The sequence below is a fragment of the Psammomys obesus genome, unplaced genomic scaffold (genome assembly GCF_907164565.1).
Source record: "Psammomys obesus unplaced genomic scaffold, mPsaObe1.curated_primary_1811, whole genome shotgun sequence".
Classification (NCBI taxonomy): Eukaryota; Metazoa; Chordata; class Mammalia; order Rodentia; family Muridae; genus Psammomys; species Psammomys obesus.
Window position 1 is genome coordinate 5,156,117 of NW_026585686.1, and position 16,680 is coordinate 5,172,796.

General features: G+C 45.7%; 1 protein-coding gene across 2 annotated transcripts in view; it reads left to right on the top strand.

Moving 5' to 3' along the window:
* The window catches only part of Ttc39b (tetratricopeptide repeat domain 39B), a 100,494-nt gene that overhangs the window by 9,457 nt on the left and 74,357 nt on the right, over positions 1–16,680 (top strand). For both annotated transcript variants that reach the window (XM_055629744.1, XM_055629753.1), the window contains exon 2: positions 15,500–15,534. In XM_055629744.1, coding sequence (XP_055485719.1) covers positions 15,500–15,534 — 35 coding nt within the window. The remainder of the gene's footprint in view (positions 1–15,499; positions 15,535–16,680) is intronic.

The window sequence follows — 16,680 nt, forward strand, 5'->3', positions numbered from 1 at the left end:
GAGCCCACCCCCAGTGACACACTTTCTCCAACAAGACACACCTCCAAATCCTTCCCAAACATTCCACTACCTGGGGACCAAGCCCACTCAGACATGAGCCCATGGGGGCCATTCCCATTTAAATTGCCACAATCCCCATATTGTAATCATGTTCTACAGATCCTGCATCTCAAGATAGTTGCAGTAGAGACTACTGTGTGGCCATCTTAATCTGTGGCAGTTATAGTATAAGAGGTTAAAGACAAAGGAGGTGACAGTGTGTAAGAACTCTTGGGCACTGAAGGGCAGTCTGGGTTCTCACCTTTTTTTTTTTTAATTTAAAGAACCGTCTTGTTTTTATTTCTTTGTTATTTATACAGTATTCTGCCTGCATGTGAGCCAGGAGGTCAGAAGAGGGAACCAGATCTCATTATGGATGGTTGTGAGCCACCATGTGGTTTCTGTGAATTGATTCAGGACCTTTGGAAGAACAGCCAGTGCTCTTAACCTCTGAGCCATCTCTCCAGCACCCTCACCTTACTTCTTAAAACTTTGTGTAGGTGTCTCATTGCCTTTGAGATAAAGCATGGTCATTTTGTCATAGTGGCTCAGTGGTTCCCACACTTGAATGTGCATAAAAGTTTCCTTGCCAGGGAGCAGGTGGCTTGTTAAGATGGGCGTCCTGGGGTTTTCCCACCAGTGATTCTTACTCAGTAGGTCTGAGGCCGTCCTAGGAACTTGGTTTGCTCACGTGGACTTTTGCACTTCTGTTGCAGAGTGCTTATACCACTTGTCTCATGCCCCAAGGCTGATCCTTCCTCACATCCACTTGTTCCTCTGCAGTTCCCAGGCAGCCTTTCATCACCACGTCAAGCCCTGCAGCTGCTAGCCCTCCCACAGCTTCCCCTGCTGGCCCCTAGGTATTTAGCAGTCCTGGCTGCCACAACCAGGAGGAGATGGAGGTCCTGGGATTCAGCAGGAACCCTGGCCTTTCTTCCTAGAAGTTAGCAAATCCTAACAGCATGGTGTATCCTCTCAGCCAGGAGAGACGTTCCTTCCTGGAGTCAGTCAGACTTCTCTGTTATGGTAGTGAAGACACCTGACAAACAGCTTAAGGGAGGACAGCTTGCTTTGGCTCATTGTTGGAGAGGGTTCATCCTCTAGTCACTTGGCTTTGGCCCCCAGGCCTGAGACAGCACATTATGGCTGTGGGAAAGTGTTGCAGACTCTCTTTGGCATTCAGGAAGCAGAGAAAAGGTATACAGAGAGGGTCCAGGGCAGTAGGTAGCTCCCAAACAGAAACCCCAGTCACTTACTTCCTCTAATTGTGTCCTGTCTTTCACTCTTCACTACTTCCCAATAACGTCTTCATATGACTCCATAAAGGATTAACTTATTGATCAGGTCAGAGTCTGTTGGACCCAAATAGTAACTACACGCTCAGCAGCCAGCGGCTAAGCCCCTGAAACATGAGGCTCTGGGGGACATATCACATTCAAACCCCAATACTTGCATGGCCAGTAGCACTGTCTCAGGACAGGCCTTCTCACCTCTTCTTTCAGTTTACCAGACCTGTCTGTAGTCTCAGCACTGCAGCGGGAGAGACGGGAGGATAGAGTTCGTGGTCATCCTTGGCTACACAAGAGCAGACAAGCCAGCCAACCAGCCAGCCAGCCAGCCAGCCAACCACCTAGCTTTATTGAGCTGTGATTTACACACCATAAAGTTCACTCCTTCCTTTCCTTCTCACAGTGCTAGGAATCTAATCTGACTGGTAGCTCACTTCTCTTGTATGTGCTCAGTGACTTTTGTCTTTTAGTAAATTTAGAGTTGTGTAGCTATCACCTCAATTCTCCCTGAAAACATTTCTGTCATCTCATAAAGATTCTGTATCCCCATTTCTTAACTCGTTTTTTTTTTTAACGCTTTAAATGACTAGAGAAATTAAAAATCACCAGGAGAAAATAAAACATCCACGTGTATTGAAACTGAGCCTCTGTGCAGAGAACAAAGCAGGCTGGAGATCCCGGATGCATTTGGATTGGGCTGGGCTGGCCCAGATACTGTGACGTCATAAGGAGGCTTGAGGGCCTCATGAGTTACCGCTGCCCGCCACAGGAGAAATATCCATGTGCGATAAGACATGGATAGGTGTTGAAGATGATGGCCAGCCCTAGTTTTCCAGTTCCTTCCCAGTGACAGCTGCTGCTTATCCAGCTGTTTGGACCCTGCTTGGAGGGTCACACTTCAGGCCCTGGCCTAGTTAGAAAACTGGACTGTCCCAGCAGTGAGGAGACAGAGTCAACCCCCATCACCTGCATCTCAGACATGTTCTGTTTCAGGCAAGGCTTTCAGGAGGGAGGAGAGAACCTGGGTGGGGTAGCTTAGTGGATGTAGGTGGGATTCTACCAGTGGCTGAGTGCATCCCAAGGCTTTGCCTCTGCCTTGCAGGTCCCCAGTGTTTAGACCACTGGGAGCCCTAATGCTCATCTCTGGTTGCTGGGGGCCACTCTGGTGGGTCAGTAGGTGTCCGGCATGTTCACCCTCTTGACTGCACTTCTGGTTTACTTACTAGGTGTCCATCTTGCTCTTTATAAAGGCTTCCATTTGTAAGGATTTCGTAGGGTGGGATAAGCTGTAGTTAGCAGTGTTTTTCCAGAAATGCAGCTAGCCACATTGTGTCAACCTCGCATATTCATTCGAAGATAGTAATTTTAAAATGTACTTTGAAATATTTTTGTTTTTATATCCAAAAAAAAAAAAACCAAAACAAAACAGAAATCCTCTTGGAGAACTGGATTGTGTTAGTATTTATTTAAAAATGATGCCATGCACACAACAGATATTATACAAAAGAGATTTGTTGGATGGAGGTGGAGAGATAGAGAGGAAAGAGAGAGGCACACTGGGGGCCCCCAGGAATGAGCGAGGTGGAGAGAGCAAGAAAGGAGAAGAAGAGGGAGACAAAGTGGCGGGTTGCTCCTTTTACCAGCGCCTGCCACACTCTGGTGGGCCACATGTGCTGACATCACAGGTTACTAGGCAACCCAGAAGCAGGCTGCCTATACGCTAGCAGCTTATGCTGGTTAATTTTATACCAGTTAGGGTCATCTGGGAAGAGGAAACTTGTGGTGAGAAAATGCCTCCACCAGATTGGCCAATAGGGAAGTCTGTGGTGCATTTTGTTGATTAATGAAATGGGAGAGCACAGCCCATGGTGGGTGGGCCATCCCTGGGCAGCTGGTTCTGGACTGTATATGAAAGCAGGCTGAGCAAGCCAGTGAGTAACCCTTCCTCTGTGGTCTCTGCTTCAGTTCTTGCCTTGACTTCTCTCAGTGATAGACTATAACTTCTAAGCTGAAAATCAGTCCTTTCCTCCCTCCAGTTGGTTTAGTCAGTGTTTTATCATAGGATACCAGCTCAAGCCGGAGAAGTAAGGGAAAGGCCCCCCTGAGCCTGTTTTCTCCCTCATAGAGCTAAACGAGGCAGTGGAGTTCGAAGCAGCTCAGCACCTGGGGTAGCCATGGACCATTCACAAAACAAACATGACTGTGCTTTAGCCTAGGGTAGTGTAGAGGGTGCTTACTTATCTCACATCAGTCACACACAGGAGGCATTTCTCACAGCTTTTTAAGGTAGAATGGTGGAAAAGAGACTTTGCTATTTCCTCCCATCGTTCCTTAAGTATGACGTTAGTTTGCTTTGGAGTTGCATTGTGCTATGCTGCCTGAGTTTAAGAATTGCTATTTGAGTTGCTGGCTTTGGTTTCATTGAAAAACATGTTAGCTGAACATGGTTTGGAATTAGGACAGAATTTCCAAATATTTCTGAAATGGCCTAAACACATTTTTTGCTGTTTTATGCTATGTTTTTATGTGGTGTTCTTAACATTGACTGTTATAAATTCAAAGTATTTAACTCTGAAAAATGCTGACGATGTTCAATATCCTGCAATATCAAATATTCAGCCATTCCTTATAGAAAAATAAATGAGCACATCTTCCTTATTAGTATGCAAGTTTGCTTTCACCTTTATTTATTCATTTTTTTATACTTTAAAAAAATTCTTTTTATGTATATGAGTGTTTTGAATGTATGTCTGTGCATCATGTAATGCCTGGTGCCCTTAAGAGTTCAGAAGAGCATGGGATCCCCAGGGACTGGAGTTATAGATGTTTGTGAGCCACTGTGTGGGTGCTGGGTATCGAAACTTGGTCCTCTGTAAGAGTAACAACTGTTCTTAATGCTGAGCCATCTTTCCAGCCCCCTCATCTTTAATAAATCATAAAACTAGACGTATACTAAAGAGTGGTCTTTAAACAGATTTTTTGATGATTAATTATCAGTGTTCCATTTGTCTTCCTATTTTGTATACCTGTATATCTGGTGTTGCATAAACAGTGCTTGGGCAAAAAGAGCTTGTTAGTAGAGAAAATTTAACAGGCCTCCCATTAGAAAGTACAGAAGCCCAGTCCACTGGAGAATTAGGGTGCGTGTATGACAGTAGGTTAGATGTGAGCATTTTAAGGTTGCTTGAAGAACCCTTGTCCATGTGCTGAAGACCACAAAGCCCTGGCTTTCAGCGAGGCCACTGGAGACTGTCATCCTTTTGTTATTGTCTCAAGCAAACAGAGGGCATTGCAGATGGGTTTAGAATGACACCACATATCCAAAGGGATCCTGGCGTCAGCCTTCATCCTCCGTTCCCACCTCTGTTTGCCCCTTCTCTGCCATCAGTCACTGCTGTGGAGTCTGTAGCTCCATCCTGGTCCCCTTTGCTCTCACTGTGGCCCCCAACTTAGTCTTATACAGTGGTCTACATGGGCCCCACCCTCTGAGAGAACTCCCTGTTGGTGTCCTTGCCTCTTCTTTGCTTTCTGTGGTCTGCTCTCCACTCTGTGTCCCCACCAATCTTTCCCAGACATTGATTACATGTTTCTTCCTAGTGTACAGATTTTCACTGGCTGTCCATAGTAATTAGAAGAAAGCCACGCTCTTTGTGACCAGAATAGTCCGGCTTTTTGTCTTCTTCCAGCTGTCTCCTGCCCTTCTCTGCGCCCCCCCCGCCCCGCTCCACACTCCAGCTCCCATTCAGTTTCTTGGATGTGCCAAGTTACTCCCAACCATAGTGCTCTGTGTGAGTGCTTCCTGGCCAGACTGACTCAGCCATGGCCCGATCCTGAACTTCCATCGTCACCACAGAGGTCAAATTTCCAAAGAGCTTGCGCTGCCTAGTTTTTTGTCAACATGACACAAGTTAGAGTCATCAGAGAGGAGGGAGCCTCGGTTGAGGAAATGTTTCCCTAAGATCCAGCTGCAGGCTGTGGCCTGGAGAGATGGCTCAGCAGTGAAGGAGCACTGGCAGCCCTTCCAGAGGACCCAGCACCCACATGGCAGCTCACATCTGTCTGTAACTCTAGTTCGAAGCGATCTGACACCCTCACACATGCAGGCAAAACACCAGTGCACATAAATAAATAAATCATGTAAATAAATTATCTATCTATCTGTCTACTAAAAAAATCCGGCTGTAGGCATGGCTGTAGGGCATTTTCTTAATTAGTGATTGAAGGCCACTTCATTGTGGGTGGGGCTACTGGGTTCTGTAAGAAAGCAGGCTGAGTAAGCCGCGAGCAGCAAACCAGAAATTTGCACTCCTCGAAGGTCTCTGCTTGAGCTTCTGCCTTCCAGGTTCCTGCTGTGTTTGAGCTCCTGTCCTGACTTCCTTCAATGACTGACTATAATGTAGAATTGTAAGGCAAATAAGCCCTTTCCTCCCCACTTGCCTTTTGGTTGTGTGTTTCATCACAGCAATGATGGAACACACACACAGACAGAAACTTTACTTGGTTCCTATCTTCAAATCAGCTGGATATTTACTGCAGAGCCCTTTTGTTTTAACTCAGCTGTGGTCATTATCTGCATAATCTTGTTTGTTCATATCCTTTTTGTTATCTGTCTCTTCTATCTAATTTTCACTGAAGGAAACAGCAGTTGCTGCAGGCAGTTTGAGGAGGAAATGCGGTACTTGGAAGGGCCACAAGAGTGTTTGATCTAGGCTCCCATTCAGGCATGACCCCCAGTCCTAGCTAGAAGTGACCCACTTAAGGAAGACCTGGGCACTTTGGGCTGTGTTGGTCAGCTTTCCATGCAGTGACAAGATACCTGCAATAAATCACTTAAGGGAGGAAATGTTTATTTTGGTCTCAGTCTGTGGTCAACTGGCTCTATTGCTTTTTGGGCCCCAGGCAAGACCGAGCATTCTAGTGGGAAGATGTGCATGCTGCTGCTCTGGTGGTGAAAAGGGAAGAGAGAGAGAAGACAGGTAGGTTCCAGTATCCCCTACAAGGACATGCTCCCTCCTCCACAGGTCTCCACCGCTTACCGCTCCACCATAGCCCGGTAGGACTTTAGTACCAGCAGTCCCGTCCTGGAGGATACGCCTTCAATACAGGAGCCCCTGGGATATTTAAGACACAAACCATCACTGAGACTGGCTCACTCTGTAGTGAGCTACAGTAAATGCCCAGATGCTGCTGTTGACATAACCTGTTCTCACCTCTGCTGGGCAGCAGGAAAAGCCAGAAATGGAGCAAGATGGCCCCAGCCCTCTAGATGGCCAGTGCATACTGACAGAAGGAACCTTAGTTTTGTTCTGTGTTTTCATTGTTTAGCCCTGGCGAGCCTAGAAACTTAGGTTCCTTTTTCCTCCAGTCCACACCTCCAGAGTCTGGGAATACAGGTATGTGTGTACCTTAGCTGGAGGAACCCAATCCACACCCAGGCATTTGGAGGAGTTGAGAGATTAGCTAATGGCAAACAGACAGCAGCAAACCAAAAACACTCATAAAGTCCTTTTGAGAATGTACATTGCTGTGTCAGATACGAGAGTGAATGGCTGCATACCTCGGTATACATGAAAACCGTCGGTAAAATAATGCAAAATCAGATATACCTCAGATTCACACAGTTAAGAATTCTGATGCAGGAATTCTTATGACGTGCAAGCACTAAGTTTTGGAGTTTTCTCAAGAGGGAAGTCTGAGAATTTACAAGTTGTTGAGGCCATCTTTAGGACAGTGAGCACCACAGTGGTTAAGGACACTGGGTATATTGTAGAACATTCCATGCTGGTGATGGAAGATAAGTAGCTGGCTGTGTAGGGAAGGAGAAGGGGCTGGCTGTGGGAGAATACCACAGGGAGATTGGAACAGGGGCTGATGCAGTGTGCAGAGGCTGATAGAGTGCTTCAGGAATCTTCTGTGGAGGCCCATGATCCCAGAGCCTGGGAGGACAGGTCAGGTGGCACTGTCCTAGGTGCTGAGTCGGGGGGCACATTTGGGTGAGGAGTGTGGTAATCACGTGAGCTTACATGCTCTTCTAACAATTTTTTTACTTTAATTAATTAACTAATTAATTAAATCATTGTGTGAATATGCGTGGCAGGCAGAGGAAGGCTTGCGGGAGTCAGTCCTGTCCTGGTATCAGGGACTGAGCTCAGATTGGCAGGTATGGTGGCAAGCCATCTTGCTGGCCCTCATCATGAACTTCTTAGTAATTGCCAAACAGAAACAGTCATGGTGGAGAAATGGCCACTGTGTTAGATGATTAAAACCAACACCACTAGCGGAGGGGGGTGTCGGGGCAGAGGTTACAGGACCCTTGGTGTGGTACGGGAGCGCCTTACTGTACCAACAGAGGCCTGTGGGAGAACGTTAGTGATGAAGGCTGTGAAGAGGAGAGAAGAAAAGGAAATGGTCAGCGTTAGAAAAGATAATGGTGTCAAAATCCCAGATGGCAGGGCAATGGCTGGCTCTGGGCCGGAGGCCGCACTGCAGGATTCACAAGTGCTGTGGAGATGTTTGTTACTGGGCCAGATGACACATGGTAGCTGGACAGTGACAGAACCGGGCTTCGCAAGAGGCGAGCCCACGCTGCAGGCTGTAGACCGCACTTAGTTGTACGTGTGTCACGCCTTACTCTCAGGTGGCTCAGAAAAACAGAGTGTGTGGTTAGCTAGACAGGAAGCCAGGGAAGGAGGCAGGGGGAGAAGAGCAGGTTATGAAAGCAGCGTGACAAAGGGCCAAAGATGAAGGTAAGGGACACACAGGCATGCCCTGTGCTGGTAGCCTGGCGACTAGTGTGTAAGGTTGCAATTCTTTCCAAGTATGCCGTTTAAAAAGTTGCCAGAGTGAAAAGGAGCAGGTGAGTGGCACTATCCTGGCATTACTGCCTGAGCATGCTGGGTCTGCTTCTTAAAGAAACAGTGCCCCTTTTTATAGTCCAGATTGTTCATGCTCTGCCTGAGAGACACACAGGCATGCTTGTAAAAGTTTTCAATCACTCAGAAGTAAACATGGCTTTTCTCTTTCCTTCCCTCCTACCTCAGAAGGAACCTGCTGTGCCTCCAATTACTTTTTTTTGATTAGCATCTTCACGGGGGTGACATTAATAGAAATAGAAAGTTATGCTGTTTCTTCCAGGACTGGGATTTTCACTTAATATGTCTTAGAAATAGTTCCAGTCTTGTTTTTTATGTAACAACTGAAGAGAATTGAGTGACATAAGATGACTTGATCTGCTTTTTTTATTGATTATTTGGGACTCTCACATCATGCATCCCAATTGTGCTCACTTCCCAGTCCTCCTCTGTCCAGTCCCCTCCCTATGACTACCCCCCTACCCCCCAAAGAAAGAAGAAAGGGGGAAAAAAGGAAAAAGTTAATTTTGTGTTGACCATGTACTCACTAGAGTGTGGCCAGTGGCCAGCCCCCCTTCTCCTCGCCCAGGGAGGATGAGCCTTTCTCTGTCTGCATTCACACCAGAAGCCATGGGCTGAGGACAACAATGAGCAGCCTGAGAGGGGCAGGGCTAGCTCTCCCACCCCGAGCCATCAGGCCAGCTCACTTGATCGGAGGGAGCTTATGTACAAATATTTTTATTACATTTATTTACTCTGTGTATGTGCGTACATGTGAGAGTGAGAATATGAGTGCACATGTGGGCACCTTCATGCCACATGTGGAGGTCAGAGGACAACTTACAGGAGTCTTTGCCATGTAAGGCCTGGGAACTGAACTCAGGTCATCAGGCTTGGCAGCAAATCACCTTTACCCATTGTAGCACATTTTAATAATATGAAGTTGAAACATTATTGTGGTATGACTCTGTTCTGTTTAATTTAAAAATACTCCCATTAATGATAGTTTCAAAAACTAGAACTAAGTCTTTTGATTCTGCTTGTTGTCCTCTTTGTGTAAAATTATTCCCCTGCTCTTTGTTCCAAAAAAAAAAAAAAAAAAAAAAAAAAAAAGTAGGCCCTAGCTGTTCTATCAACTGTGGGTAGGTTAGGTATTGGTTAGCCCAGGAAGACAGGGGTGTTGATGTAACCAGTTATTTGCAAGGTTTACTTTGCAACCATAACAGTAATAGCCAAGTAATGTCAGTGAAAGTGAAATAGCTTGTTCATGTCTGCTACATAAATTCAGCATCTACAATTGTAAAAGACTTACCTTTTACAAGTGTACTTTGTTACATTCTGTGCTCTGCAGTGTGCATCTTTTAGAATATCTTTTATATATTCTTTCATAATTTCATACATGGCCATAATGGATCTTGATCATATCCCCCCTCCATGTAGAACACATTCTATACATGCACATATAGCAATTATAGATTATACCTAATATACATACATTATAACACATATATATATATATTATAGGTAATTTTATATTTTATAGCACATCTGTTATATGCTCATTGTTCCATGGACTCACTGTATGTACTGTCTTGGCAATTTAGAGTATTAATTTTGTGGTAATCTTGATTTTGAGTGATGTTTTAAAAAGCCCTGATGGTAGGACTTCTCCCTTGTGAAGCAACAGCTCCTTATAAAGTTAGCTTTCACTTTTAAAAGCTCATCTGTGGGTAATGGAAGCTAAAGCCTTGTTGTCCCACTCTTTCCATAAGAGCGACATCTGGTGGTTGGTTTATAATCTCTTTGCTTCCCTGTGCTTGTTAGAGATTCCAAAGCTTTGTGTGAACTGCTTTGTTGCTTGGTTGTCACGCCTGCCCGCCACTCCGGAGGGTCAGGCTGGGGTCACCGGTACCCTCAGACTCCCAGCAGCCCAGGGCTCCATCTGGATGCGTCACACTAGCCAGCGAGCCCTGAGATTCGGGTGCATGTTTGAGAAGGTTTTTCTGAAATGTAATTCCAAGAGTTTATGGCTTTGAAAATGTGTCAGCCTCTCCACTTTACTCCTGAGGAGGCTGGGTGTGTCCGCCAAGGTCACACTGCTCCCTGGGGACCTGGGGTCCTTGTGCCCAGGGGTTACACTTTCATGCTGTTTAAGAAGGGGCTGCAAGGGAACGATTCATTTGAGAAGGGAGGGCAGTGGCTGCTCACGTTTGGGAGCATCTCTTTGCTACACATTGTTTTTTCCTCCTTTCTAGGAGAAGCTCAGAATCTTGGGCATGAGAACTGTGGTGAGGGATTCCAGCTCTGTCTTCAGGAGTGAACTGACTTATCTGCTTTCTGAGGATGAATACCCACGTAACTGTCTCGCCAGATCCTGTTTTGGGTCAGGCCTGCTCTGTATGCATTGAGTCCCTGAATCCTTGCAGAACCCCTGGGAGGGCGTTGAGGTTCCCGTCATAGCATCAGGAAATGGAGGATTAAAGGGTAGACTTGCTTCAGGGAATCAGGGTGCACACCCAGACAGGTCTACCTCCCAAGTCTACCTCCTAAGTTGTATTTTCCACTGTTCTCTACTGGCAGTGTAATGAAGTCACTAATGCATATTTACTTACAGTGTTAGTGGTCAGAGACAAACTTGCCCCTTAGGGTTAGAGCATGGGAACAAGCCTGTGACCCATAGACTTTCCTCCATGAAGCCCTGTACAAACCTATAAGAGTGTTTTTGCTGAGTGCTGGCGGGGAGCTGGCTCATGCCGTCAGGCTGTGGGCACTGACAGTCCTTGGCTCCAACTCCGACCACTTGATGGTCCTAATAACTGTCTCCTGTAGGTATAGTGAGTGTATCCCCCACTCCCAACAAATGCTGACACTGGAATGGGTTAGGGTTTTCTGTGACTCGAGTGTGCCTGGCTTGTGTCTGACCCTTCTGTCCTGAGATGATGGACCTCGGGGCAGTGGGGGTGTACTTGACACATAGCTTCCGGCTCAGAGGACCTGCACACCACAGTGGAAGGGCCGGTTAATACTGTCGTCAAGTCCTAGTAAGTTACGTCTGCACGTTTCCTCCGTGTTCCAGGCAGTAGCAGTAAAGACGAGGTAGAAGGCTCCTCTGCTCGTCAGCACCGGTCTCCGAGGTTGGTGTTCCATGCTGTTGATACCGCAGCTGTATCTCACATGTGTGAAGGGAAAAACACTTCAGTGCTTTGACTTTTTTTGTTTGTTTGTTTTAATGGAGAACCTTCACATCATTGTATGTGAGTCATGTTTCGGCTGCTTTAGAAGATAATCAAATCATCTGAATAAAATAGAACTCACCAAAATGAAGCAGCTGCCTACTAAAAATGAACTCATTTATCTGTTTGTTTGGTTTTTTTTAGTTTTTTTTTTTTTTTTTTTTTTAAACTTTTTGAGACAGGGTATCTCTACAGAACCCTGACTGTAGATCTATTGAAGGCTGGCCTTCAATTCACAAAGAGCCAACTGCCCCTGTCTCCCAAGTGCTGGGATTAAATGCATGTACTTGGCTATAGTTCCTACATTTATAGAAAGTAACCATTCTCATCATTTCCACCAGAATGACTCAACCTATAACCCCAGATTTTTGCTATCATATCTGTGAGTTTTAAAAATGAATGTTATTTTAAAAAATGAAGCTTTAAGCATCAAGAGGCTTACACCAAATGCTTGTAGTCTCAGCTCTTGGGAAGCTGAAGGGGTGGGCCTGGTGGGCAGATCCCTTCAGCTCCAGAGTTCCAAATATGCCTAGACAATGCAGTAAAAAGTTGTCGGAAAGAAGGAAGGAAAGAGAGAAAGAGAGGCCAGACATAGTGACTTTTAGTTTCAAGTTCAAGGCCATCCCTGTCTACACAGTAAATTTTAGGTCAGCCAGGGTGAAACCTTGTTTCCAAATCAAACTGAACCAACTCTATAGAACTTACGTAGGTAATAAGAGAGCACTTCTTGAGAGTAACTAGAGAACAATGCATTATAAGGTCACCTTTGAAGAATTTGTGTTATGTTCAGTCACAACAGTGTCCACGGCACACTTTGTCTCGAGGGGGGTGATGTTGTTATTGCATGATTGGACTTTTGCTTTAAGGAACATTTTGGTTTTGAGATAGGGTCTTGGAGTTCACTCTTGAATCTTCAGTCTTCCCGCCTCATTCTCACGAGTGGGGGAATTAGAAGTGTCTGCCACCACATCTGACTGAGAATTTTTCCGAAGCCTGTTCCTATCAGCTGAAAGCTTTCATGTTTGTCTCTAATAAAAGTCAGATTTAAAGACCTGTGGGTCAGAGGCTCCACTGCGCTGCCTGCTTTTTCTTTTCTTCCTTTTAGTCTGCTCTGATTGAGAATTAAGTGTGTAGCCCTGAAGCCTTGAGAAGGCTGCGTTTTGTTCACTGCAGAGCTAGGAGCAACCACAGGTAGACGTTTGGAGACAGTCTGCAGAGTATCAGCTTCTATCGCTGCGACCAAGAGCACCGTGGTTCACTTCAGGCTCGGAAACGACTTGCTTTGATTTATTTCCCTTTATTTATTTTTTGGGACAGAATTTTGCCTTGGCTGGCCCGGAACTCACTTATGTAATAATGTTTTACATTAGATAATAGGATTTATAACGACTCAGAAAACCGGAGAACAGTTTTGGAGTTTGAGAGGGAAAACAAACAAAGAGACAGACAGGGCAGGCAAGCTGCCAGTCTGGGGTAGGTGGGTAAATAGGAAGTCAAGCCTTTTGAATTGCAGGCCAGAGAAGCTGCGGGCTCATTAACGGACATGTGCAGGCAGCTGAATAGAGCGTGCTGCCTGTGCTCAGGGAGTGAGACGCCTGGAGTGTCAGCCACACTGATTTAGGTTTGCCTGGTGTCTAGAAAGGAGATGGAAGGAAGAGGCCATGACTGAGTTAGAACATGGAACGTAGACCGTGGAGGTCTGTGGCAGCTGCGCTGAGATGGCGACCCTGGCCCGGAAAGTACATAGCTCACTGTGGGGATAGTTGTTCAAAGAAAATGTTTGTGTGTATCTCTCTGTGTACACATGCCTGGGTTCAGAGAGTGTTGGAACCCTTGGAACTGGAGTTTCAGGTGGCGGTGAGCTCCCTGAGGTGGGTGCTGAGAAGCAAACCAGGCTCCTGGCAGGAGTGGCACACACTCCTGCAGCCTCATGCTCATCTTTTCGTATCTTTCAGGTGTAACGGAGCGATTTCCTGCAGGTTCTTTTCTTGTACAAATGGTTGACAGGCCCGTGTGGATTACCTTTAAGGGAAGGGGAAGTAATATTTCTTTGTGATTTTATAATATTTAGAATGGCATGTCACCACCCAGGACTAGAGACACAACTAAGGTCCCAATCTTTTTACCAAAAGCCACAAAACAGAGCTGTTACAAAGCTTGAAAACAAAACAATACAAAATAATAGCCAGGCTTTACCAGAGGGAGTGGCCTTCCTTCTCTTAATAGACATCAGCAAGCCCCACCACCTCCACCTCTGTAATTGCTGTGTTGAGTGGATGCGAATGGAGCTGACATGTGGGAGCATGTGCCCGGGCACGGCGTCAGAGAACAACTTCGGAATTTTTTTCTCTCCTTCTGCCTTTTGTGGGTTCTGGGGATTAACACAGGGCAGGTTATGAGGCTTGCCGGTAGCTCAGTAGGGGTCCCACCCCGCCGCTCATCGTCCGGCAGACCTTAAGGTCTGTTTTCAGACCTTAAGGCAGGCAGTTGAGGTGCTTCCTGCTTTCATATGGTGTTTTAATTTAGTTATTTGCCAAGTGAACAAGGAAGGTGATTGTTGATTATAAGTATTGTGGATGAAATAAGTCAGATGATGACAAATTATAAGTTGCTGTTCTTGATAACTTTAGTTAGTGTGAGCAGAGACAGAACCTTGAGAAAATGACTTTCTGAGCTGAAACGGAACGATGAGAGTCAGCCCTGGGCCGTCAAGAGATACACGGGAGGAAGACATAAGTGAGCACAGCCTGTTAGAGGAGCAGAAAAGAAAGAGCCGTGCCAGGAGAGTGGGGAAGGAGCAGGGTGGAGCATAACCGAAGTTTTGGCTCTGATGTTGGGTTCTTTTATCTGCCTCCCTACACCATCCCTATCCCTTCCAGCCCCCCCAGTACTAGGTAGGAGAGAAAGAAGGTTGGAGGGGAAAGGGGCCATATCATTAGGCTACTTCCTGCTGATTAGGGGTGTGGGGTTCTTTGGGGTGAGTTTGCTCCTTCATCGGAAGGATATCTCCAACCAGCTCTTGTGTGAAGACTGAATGGAGATAGGGAGACCAGCAAGGGGATACTTTGACGTTGAGGTTTTTGGGGTGGATCCCAAGTAGCTGGCCGAAAGTTCCCACTTGACTTTTGCATCTATCGGGGAAGTTATTGTACATATGTGAGTTCTGTGTGAGGATGTGTGTGTCTGAGTGTGGAATGTATTGTGTGTGTGAGAGAGGGAATGAAGGGGAGAGAAAGGAGGGAGGGAAGGAGAGGTAAATGGATATTTACCATATTTTTGTTTTATGTTAATTTGACACCCCCTCAACTGGGGGCGGGGGCCCTCAGTTGAGAAAATGCCAACATAATATTAGGTTGTAGGCAAGCCTATAGAACATTTTCTTAATTAGTGATTGATGGGGAAGGACAGTTCTGGCTTCTATAAAAAGCAGGGTGAGCAAGCCTCGGGGAGTAAGCCAGTAATCAACACCCTTCTGTGGCCTCTGCTGTTGCTTCCAGGTTCCTACCCTGCTTGAGTTCCTCTCCTGACTTCCTTCAATGATGGGCAGTGATGTAGAACTGTAAGCCAAACAAACCCTTTTCTCTCCAAGTTTCATCACAGCAATAGTAACTGTAACTAAGACAGAATATGTCGATGCTTTTGAGCAGGCTCCTGGCATGCAACAAGGCGTGTTGGTGGTGGGAAGCCTAGCTCAGGATCAGAGCGTTGGCAGGTAGGTCCGAGACGAAGGCCTGGAGGAAGCTAACATGGCCAGTCATGGAGAAAATGAAGACTGTTTTGGGCATGTCTTTTCATTCATGAAGTGTTCTACATTTGGGATGAATGAAACTGAGGAGTATAAGCAACTGTGTAAAAGAAGCCACACTCTTGAATTAGGCGACTGTGACTGTGGCTGAGTAGTTTAAGCAGAAGGAAATGAATCTCACCTAAATATAGAGATTTCTGTGAATAGAACTCCACAAGGAGCTGTTACTCCACCCCCTGCTCATCCTCTTCCTACCCCACTCCCCATGCATAGACCTATTCCTTTTCACATTTGAAAGTCTTCATTCTTGACAAACTCACTGTATTTTTTACTCCTTTTCAGGACATCTTTGAAGATGCCTTGGAGACCATCTCTAGGTAAGTAATAATCCAGTAAACAAAGTGGAGCCTGGTGGTGGTTGCTCATGCCTTTAAGCCCAACACTGGGGAGGCAGAGGCAGGCAGCTCCTGGCCGACCTCCCATCTTAACCTGGTCTGGTGTCGGTGAAGTATGCTCTCTTGCACCGTCTACTGCTGAGGCAGTGTGGTTTAGGCAAAGAGCTGTAACACTGCTGTTCTGAAACAGCTGGCCCATTCACCTGAATCAGGTCGGGTTTCCACTGCCGCCTGTCTCGGCCTCAGACCTGAGCTTCCGATTCTGTTTAGTGTTGGCGGTCCAACTGAAAGAGCTGTAACCGGTAGCTGTGGAGGAATCTTATTTTCCTGCATCACGGGTCAGACCCGACATCACTCTTTGCTACTCTGCCTGGAGACTGGAGAAGCGCACACTTCCGGCTTGGTGCTCAGAGCCTGTCTGGGCTTTCCACACTCAATACTGCGAAACCACACTCAACTATATTTTATTTCATGAATTGTTAAATAAAAGAATGCTTTCCAGCAAATTATTTTGTTTATAGCTAATGTTCTAAACATTTGTTCCATATTACTTACACAATTAGCATTACTATAGACTGTTGCTTTTGGTTAATGTTTAATTTTAACTGCATGTTTAAGCCTGAATGGATTTTGTAATAATTTAAAGTAGTTAAATAGTATTAGATTAAGTAGGATACTGTAGTTAGCCATGTCTCTATTTTTAGATGTTTAAGCTGTTACTGGTTTAAAAACTTATTTTTTAAAAATTTTTATTTATTTATTTTTTTTATCCACACAGTTGTGGCACATGCCTTTAATTTCAGCAATTGGGAGGCAGAGACAGGTAGATCTCTGTGAGTTCCAGGCCAGCCTGGTCTACAGAGCCAGTTATAGGATAAACAGGGCTACACAGAGAAACTCTGTCTTAATGCCTAGCACTTTCAAAAGCATTTGTTCTGTTTATGTAGGTACCAGTCCTATGTGAGTGATGTAGACTTTAATATTACCACAGATTATAACCTGAAGAATAATCACACTCTGTCCTACTTACGGTTACTGCTGTCATGAAACACATGACTAAAGCAGCTTGTAGAGGAATCTTCCAGGTAGCAGCCGATCACTAAGGGAAGTCAGGACAGGAGCTCAGAC